Raw genomic sequence first — 8,468 nt, forward strand, 5'->3', positions numbered from 1 at the left:
CAGCCTTTCTGCTGTATACAACAGTAAAAGTGACAACTCTCCGCTATGTGTAACCTCAAGAACCTAACTGTTGTACTCACTTGCCCTCCTTTAATTTAATTTGGTGGAGATCAATTTGAGGTGTCTAACAAGGTCTTTGGCCCAACCGATGTGCTGCATTTTCATTAGGCGTAAGCCTATGAAGTGAGAAAATAGGGCAGGATCCCCAGTTGCTGTTTTAGTGAAGAATGTTTGACAGAAGTGGAAAGCAGAAGTGACAAAGAGGATTAGTCCGGGAAGAAATAGCAGAAATTCACACATAAAGGGAAAAAAGGAAAAACGGAAGAGCAAAGACTTTTGCTTTTCTTCTCCCTAAAGCTTCTTTGCTGATTAATCCTGCTTTAAAGCTGACACCTTAAACAAAAGTCTGAAATCAGGACAGCTTCTGTAAGAATATTAAAATAGCACAATAATATACCATAAAATTGTAAAAACTATTTAAATACCTGTAGGTACAATTAAAGCAAGTTCTGATACTAAATTGAAGTACTCTGATGTACTTAAAAGACGTATATCTATGAGCAGGAGCTATTTAAATATGCATTGTTGTGTTTCTTCCTGAGCACACTACAGAACAACAGTGTGTGGCTGTACGCCTTAATCAGTCTAAATGTCAGCATTATTACACAGGATTAGTTTTTATACACTATTGCAAAGTATGCCAAATGGATTGACTCAAGCAATTCATATATTTTAACAGATAGTGTTTAAATACAAATGTAGAACTTATTTATTTAAGTATGCTGATGGCCTATAATACTTCATTTGGAAGTTCATTTCTTTAAACAAATTGTACTCATGTACTATTTAGCAATCTTATTGGCAAGTCTAATATAAAGCACAGTAAAGTGGGTTTTGATAATCTTAATAAATATCTTTCAGTACAATATACAACGTGTGAGAAATAAAAAAAAACGATCAAATTCATTTGAATTGCAGCAAAGTTCACTTTTTTTTTTCTTTTTGCTGCGTTTGTCGCCGTCCTCATGCAGGAGCTGGAGCACCAGAAGGGAATCCTGTCCAACGACCTCCAGGAATCAAAGAACAACTGGATCAGTAAGGCCTTCACCTCCCTGCGGACCTCCAGCGGTGGGCTTCACGGTATTAGCATACCCAAAGACGGGGCTGCTTCAGGGGGTTGGAGCCTCCACGGCGCCTCCCTCTCTGGATGGAGCGCCAAGAAGCTGTCGTGGCCTCACAGAGACAATCGAGAAAAAGTCTGACAGCTCGGACTGTGAGTGCGCACATAAAACTGGACACTATTGAAGTGGGAGCTGAACTTGAGCCACATTGTTATGTACAGACTGGATTTAATCATGCAGTTTCTCAATGTGGACACTAGATGGCAGCACAGAGAACGAAACTAGCAGAGGAGAGTACCTGAGAGCACAAACAGGTGATGTCAAACAGGGACTTTCAAGCCTGTTTACCAAATACACAACCACTGTATTTACTGCTGTATTATTTTGTATAGTTGTGAACCTAATCCATGTGCGACGTGAGTCCCCTGATGGCGACTCTTTCATTTGTAAGAAAATTAAAAGTGATATCAAGAGCAGGTCTGACGCGAACTTTTTGTGTGACGTAAGGAAACCTAATGTCATAATGCAGAAAGGTTTTTTCTTCAGAGGTTTTCCTGTGATACATCACAACTGTGGCTGTTCCTCTTTCATTTTGACAAGTGGGACCTTTAAAGCGGCGCTCGGCTGCCGCTCAGACACACAGACAAGAGTCGGGCTTAGAACGCAGTTTGTTATCTCTGAACTTTGACGCTGAAAAAAGGAGGAGACGGTAATAGAGAGAAACAGCACAAAGGAGCAGCAGACTTTATCCTGCAGTAGTGACGGCTGACGTCAGCATTTATACAACTATTCAGACACATTAGTACTGGACGGTTCTCCTCCTTCTCTGGGATGTCTGCCAGCGTTTGTGTCACCGTCACGCTCCTCATGAGTGTTGTGGGGAGTCAGGCGCTGGACCTGCTGAGGGTTACTACAACATCAGGGGGTGAGTTCAAACAAGCTCACAGTTTGTTGGTCTGCAACCTGCATGTCAGAATTAACCATTATTTTTGTACTGCATTTAACGTTTGTCTGCTTTGTATGACAGCTATTTAATTTATGTCAGTTTGCTACTAGTGTCCTGTCTTTTTTTTTGTTTTTTGTTTTTTATCCTTCTGCCTCTAGAAATACAATTAATACAATTTTTTATTTTTTTAAATTTTATTGGCACATATAGGGTGCAAAAAGAAGTTTAACATGATTGTTTGTCGCATCTCTGTTTTTAGTTTTGTCTGCCATTATTTTATAATTCCTTGCATATTTTAAATGACAAGAAACATCTATTGCAACAAATGAAATATTTGCAGCAAGGATTTAATCTCAAACATATCTTTCTGCCCAGTAGATGACTAACTGCACTCTCTCCCACCAGATCCTCCCTCCACTCCCACAGTGCATTGCTGGTGTTCAAACTATCCAAACGCGACTTTCTGCACCTGGCCGAAACCTTCCCGCTCCCCTCCAACGCATTACATTGCCACCTACAGGTACATTTAAAAATTCTCTTGTCTGCTGTTGACCCAAAGCCACTGACCCCTTTCAGAAAAGCAGCCTCCATTTACCAAGTGTCACCAAAGAGCTCATTTATATGTATGTAAACGTTTGTTTATCAGTGAGAGGCACGGACAGAACAGCACCGAGCGGTGCCACCTCATCCCACCCGGCTCTTCATCCTCGATTTCAGCCCCGTCATCTGCCTCTGACGACGTAAGACTTTATTTACATTTGCGCCAACAGAGAATCTTCAGCCGTACAGGAATGTCCCAGAAAGTACAGAATCTGATTTTAGCCTAAATGAAACCAAACATGCGGTATTCTTTTACGGTGAGAATGACTGTGTGTTACAGAGTTGAGGTGTCAAACTGTAAAGAACCCAAAAAAAGAACTGCAGTGTAAAGTGGATTTTACTGAGTTTTGGAAAATCCCTTCTTGTGATTTTTGGTCAACTTGTGATAAACCGCAGATTGGCTTCAATTTTGTCAGATGAATTCGAGAGGAACGGCAGCTCAGCAAGAATTATGTGGAATTGGTTACTAATTATACAAATTATATGAGAATTTTGTGGGATTCCCAAGATGTGCTGCATAAACCCCGGTGCTCTCCTTCATAGAGCCACAGTATTGTTTATTGCTTATTTATTTAATTATTTAAAAAAAAAAAAAAAGCAGAGTGAAAAAGTCTGAATTTTTAAATATATTTTAGAAGTATAATAATAATTTTTAAAAATGTAGCTAATAAATATAAAATATTTTCCAAATGGTGACAATAAGACTAGAAAAGATAAAATAAAAATGAAGCCATTAGTCTGCAAAAATCTGCAATTTTTTTTGGAACATTTTTTTTAATATTTTAGAAATGTAATGAAAAAGATGGGAGTAGTAAATATTAAATATTTGCCAAGTGGTGAAAATAAAATATTACAGTCTATGAGAGGTTCCCTGAGACGACTGGCGCGATACATCAATAAAGTTTCCATTCATCCCTGCATATTATTCTCTTTTTCTCCCAGCTCTGGCGCTGCTACCTGCCCAACCTGAAGCTTCTGACAGACTACATCATCAACATCACAGCAGTTCATTCTGAAGGCAGCAGCTCCCATCTAATGATTTTTATGATGGAGGATATAGGTGAGCAATGAAATTATGCACAATCCAATCCACCCACCTGTTGACGTGATGGATAGCGTGCTGTAAAGATCAAACTGTCGTAATCTAAACTTCTGTTCTGTCTCTCATTCTGCAGTGAAGCCAGACCCTCCTGTACAAGTGCGGGTTTCCCCTCATAATGTCAGAAACCTGATGGTGAAGTGGTCTGCTCCCCCTACGTGGACCAGCCTGGACATCTTCCCCTTAAAATACCACATACGGTACCAGTGGAACAACAGGGGCACGCCGATGTCTTCCAATGTGAGTAACAGCAGCGATGTGGTTTAAAAACTTCCCATTTGGCACAAAATGTACAAAGATTTCACACGTGTGGAAGCTCAAATTTACCTACATTTTTTAGGCAACCTTAAAGATATTTTTTTAAATTCCCTCCATCAGTGGAATTCTTCTATTTTCTGTTTTTTGTAATGTACATATATATATATATAGTCTTTGCTGGTGCTACTTTCATTTAAAACATTTAATTATGTAGCTTTTCTGTAAGTATTAAACATTCATTCTCTAACAAATCTGTACGGGTTTAATTTTAATTAATAATTATGATCTAAAAAGTCATCCTTTATCAAGTTATAAGTAAGGACTTTATTAAGGGCTTTAAATATTCATTGTTAGCCCTTTAATAAGAGCAAATTTATGCACCATCACAACATTTGTCCCATCTTTGTAATCTACGTATAAACAGCAGACTTTGTAGCTTATGTCAACATTTATAGCTGCATTAATCCCAAACGGAGGCAACAAACTAGAGGACCAGATGGATTTTCCAACTTGGAAAGCTTAAAGTTGTTCTCATTAATATGAATAATGCCTCCTTTTGTTAGATTTAACAAATGCTGAGAAACTGTGAATTAACAGAAAACGGTGCTGCAGAACTTTCTGCCGCACAGACGCTGATTTGAGAGCAGCTGGCAAATGCTCTATTACATCATCATCATCATCATCATCATCATCATCATCATCATCATCATCATCATCATCATCATCATCATCATCATCATACAAACCTATGGATTTATTTTTAATACGTCATAATTTCTCTCTTCCAGCTGGGTCCACTTGAGGACACCAAGATTGAACTGAAGGGGCTGACCCCCGGGAGGACCTACCTGTTCCAGGTGTGCGCCAGAGAGCTGCTGGGTCTGGGCGAGTGCAGCAACTGGAGTTCACCTGTAGAAATCACGATACCGAGAACAAAACCGTAGGGACTCCCTCTCACTTCCTCTTTTGTTTCCCCATCGCCTGTTAAGCTAGCAGTGAAGGAAGCGGTTTTGTTCTTAGTCGCACAAACAATGCAAAGCAAAAGTTAATGATATTTATTTATGAAGGAGTGAATTGATCTGTACAGTACGCAGCATCAGTTTGAATTAAAATAACTAATTTATTTTGTAATACTGTCGGTTTGTGTTTGTTTATTTAACTTAGAAAAAAATAAATCATGTTCAGGTAACATCATGTGAAAAACTGAATAAAAATGAGGCGTTTGAAATAAATCCACAGTTGTCAGTCAATTACATCCACCACGAGCGGCGTGACGAACTCAGAGTGTCGGACTCCCAGAGTGAAGGATGGCGGTTTGGGGAGGTGCATGTGAAACTTCTCTGGGCTGTAGGTGCCCGGTCCAGGAATGGCAGAGTAATGATTGGGCCTCTTAGTCCGGCTCTGCATGGAGAAGGAGGGTTGGCGCTGGCGGTAAATGTCTGGGTTGGTGCTGTTGTACTTTCCCGGTCCGGGGCTCATGGAGAGATCTTCAGAAGGAGCTCCGACCTTCCTCCGGCCTGAGAAGCTGTAGCTGGCGCTGGAGGGCTTGTGGGGAACCTGACAGCCCAGCAGATTGGGAAGACTGTAGCTGGTAGATTGAAGACAGAAGGGTTTTGAATTAAAGGAACACTTTTAAATGATATAAATGGTGATATTTTCTGTGCTTATCAATATTTTCTAAAGTTCCAGTCCATCGTGGGCTCTCAGTCCCATCCAAGTCCATTCTTTAATGCTTTAAAAACAGACAGATACAGATAATGGACTTGGAAGGACGTTCAAGACGTAGAACTGGGAAGCCAGAGACACCAGTTTGCATCCTGTCCTCTGTGCTTAAGTTTAGGCAATAAAAGCAGTTAGGAAAGGATACAAAAAGTCTGAGGTTGTGGTTTAAACCTGCAGTGCAGAACTTTAGTTTCCTCTCTCTGGCTGTGAGAGTAATTATTCATACGCTGTTGACACATGCTTATGATGTAATCCTCACTGTAGATCGCTTTCAAGACCACAGTCCTTCCTTCAAATTCTGAGTTTCTCTTGTATCTGCAGCATCAGAAACTTTCCTATGTTTCTTGTGTTTGTAGTTACTGTAGTCTACTCCATCGCTGTTGTTTCCCAGTTCAGCTCTGGAAAACCCATGCATTGCTGGTTCCTGGTGAAAATTCATCACTACTGGTGCACCAGTGTGGCAATGAATGACACTGACCTTTGATTTAAAACTGCAAAATACAAAGAGATTTGCTTGGTGCTGATAGATTTAATCAGCACTGTGTGAACTCTATCAAGAGCCTGATTACAACAAAGGTTCATTTATATGTAAAAGTCCTGGAGCTTCAAGGTTAATAAACATGTTGTGACCAAAATGCAACCTGCAGGATAAAAAAATAAATAAATTAAGCCAACATGGAAGTGCAGTTCTTCAGATGGCCACTTGAGGCTGCCTCTGATATTAAGTTAATCCCCATTGAACCCTGTTTTAAATCACCCAACTTTAGAGCAAATATAAACGTGTTTACAGCCTGGTGCGAAAAATGTTTTCATCCTCTACAGCTCAGTTCACTGTTTATGACAAGTGTTCACAAAGTAGATTTCTACATCTCTCACCTGTTTAACTTGTTTGAAGGTTTAAAATGATGCATCATAAAGGCCATGGCTGCTTTGACTGACAGCCTGGTCCACAATGTACACACAGGACAGTTCATGGACCAGAGATGTTTCTGTGACTCCACTTCTTTTATTTTTAGATTAGCGAGGAGGTAGGTACTGCCCAGAGTCAGGTACTCAGTGAACTTTAAAACTGCTGCACAATCATCATCATCATTATTATGGTTGTTATTGCTATCAATGTTATTATTATGATGACTATCATGATTATCATAATCATTATTAGCATTGTCACCATCACAACAGTCACCTGTAAGAACAGCCCCTACCCCTTTTTTTGTACATTTATTTTTATTTATTTTTATTCTTGTTGTTGTAATTATAACTCTTATTGTTGTTATTATTGGCAATAGAATTCTTATTAAAATTAATATCTACAGTAGATTTGTTAATGATTAATGTCATGTTGATGTATTTGCTTTTTTTTTGTCTTTTTTGTTCACACTTCACTCTTTCCCTTCTCTTTTTTGTGTGTGTGTCACTTAAACCCTGTTTTCTCATGTTTGTCTTTCACAATTAAAACAAAAAAACAAAAAAACTGCTGCACAAGAAATCTACGTCTAACATCATGGAAGGTTCGTCCATCTTCATACACTATATTCACTGATAACTTTTTTCTCTTTTAAACGAAGCCACTTCTAAACTTAACCAAGTACAGTGACTGCTAAACGTGCTAAACAAAGAGGTTTGATCATGTGTACAAGTGGATTCTGCTGCTGGGTACTTGGACTGAAAACAAACATGTTCTTCGTGAACATTGAACTCAAAACGGTAGCCTGGAAAACCCGAGCAAACACACATTTGACATGCTGTTAATTTATGGCAGTGGAATGCCGCATGTGGAACCAAATAAATAAAAAAAAGTCCACTGTTCTTCAGTCTGCTGAGGGATTTCACATCACTACTGTGTTTTTAATCACCTGAGAACAATAGAGCTCGATGGCACACAGGAATAGACTTTGGCTAAACACTGCTTCTTAGTTGAACCAATTCACTGCTGGTTTTGGATTCACCAGCCTTGACCTTCAATCTGTTCCCTCTGCTGCGTTCACCTGTTTGGTGCCGGTACAGCATCCACAGAGCGGTATCTGGTTCGGGATCCGATGGTGTAGGACGGAGGTCTGCGCTGAGCGTTGAGAGGTGGAGCCTTCTCCGGGCTGTAGGCGCCTGGTCCAGGAGTCTGGAACAGCTCACCTAAGAAATAAACAGAAACTGGTTTGGAAACATTTATTTTTTCTGTTTATTGTTAAATTGCAAAGAAAAAACACTCAGATTGTGTGACTCTTGTGAAAACACAGCTTGAAAGCATTTTCTAATCCTTTTCTTTTATTTTGAAAAAAAATTGAACCTTTACAGACCCCCTGTGTTGAAGGTTTTTTTTTACTTTAACACGTCCACATGGTGTTTGTTTACATGCTGGAACATTCGCTGAATATTGTACAGTACAGAGTATTTCTGGTTTGTGGTTTGTACACCAGATGTTTCCCTGTATGGCTGAATTACTCAAATATTACAACTTGTCATTGCATTGGTGAAGGTGAGCTGGTGTGCTCAAGCTGCAGTAAGTGAGGGAGGACTTCATAGCTCATTATATATGATCTCCATTATCTATGCACCACTTAATCCTCACTAGGGTCCCGGGGGGACAGGTCACCAGTCTATCACAGGGCTACACTTAGAGACAGACAACCAAGCACACTCACATTCACACCTACGGACAATTTAGAATCACCAATTAACCTCAACATGCCCAAACTCCCGTCTGCTGCTTTCTTCTAACATGAGC

The 8,468-nt window shown here is 39.7% G+C and overlaps 3 protein-coding genes across 3 annotated transcripts in view; 2 read left to right on the forward strand and 1 right to left on the reverse strand.

The window, feature by feature from the left end:
• LOC103364667 (rab GTPase-activating protein 1-like, isoform 10) overlaps nt 1–1,546 on the forward strand; it is a 5,852-nt gene extending 4,306 nt beyond the window's left edge. The window contains exon 8 of the mRNA XM_008291860.1: nt 1,032–1,546. Within this exon, the coding sequence (XP_008290082.1) occupies nt 1,032–1,262 (231 nt within the window). The 3' untranslated portion in view covers nt 1,263–1,546. The remainder of the gene's footprint in view (nt 1–1,031) is intronic.
• Nucleotides 1,547–1,764: 218 nt separating this feature from the next.
• Nucleotides 1,765–5,155, forward strand: ebi3 (Epstein-Barr virus induced 3). Its single transcript, XM_008291863.1, has 6 exons — nt 1,765–2,046; nt 2,473–2,587; nt 2,714–2,807; nt 3,610–3,727; nt 3,843–4,006; nt 4,813–5,155. Exons 1-6 carry the CDS (start codon nt 1,953–1,955, stop codon nt 4,966–4,968), a joined length of 741 nt encoding a protein of 246 aa, XP_008290085.1. The 5' UTR covers nt 1,765–1,952; the 3' UTR covers nt 4,969–5,155.
• The window catches only part of odf3l2a (outer dense fiber of sperm tails 3-like 2a), a 4,973-nt gene continuing 1,569 nt past the window's right edge, over nt 5,065–8,468 (reverse strand). The window contains exons 4-5 of the mRNA XM_008291862.1: nt 7,735–7,876; nt 5,065–5,612 (exon numbers count right to left, since the gene is read on the reverse strand). Coding sequence (XP_008290084.1) covers nt 5,267–5,612; nt 7,735–7,876 — 488 coding nt within the window. The 3' untranslated portion in view covers nt 5,065–5,266. The remainder of the gene's footprint in view (nt 5,613–7,734; nt 7,877–8,468) is intronic.

Source organism: Stegastes partitus, unplaced genomic scaffold (genome assembly GCF_000690725.1).
Source record: "Stegastes partitus isolate 25-593 unplaced genomic scaffold, Stegastes_partitus-1.0.2 Scaffold766, whole genome shotgun sequence".
Classification (NCBI taxonomy): Eukaryota; Metazoa; Chordata; class Actinopteri; family Pomacentridae; genus Stegastes; species Stegastes partitus.

Bases quoted from the DNA above. Each gene is read 5' to 3' on its own strand.
- ebi3 (XM_008291863.1), top strand. From the start codon at position 1,953: ATGTCTGCCAGCGTTTGTGTCACCGTCACGCTCCTCATGAGTGTTGTG. The intron at 2,588-2,713 runs GTACATTTAAAA...TTTGTTTATCAG, and splicing joins CATTACATTGCCACCTACAG to TGAGAGGCACGGACAGAACA. The intron at 4,007-4,812 runs GTGAGTAACAGC...TCTCTCTTCCAG, and splicing joins GCACGCCGATGTCTTCCAAT to CTGGGTCCACTTGAGGACAC.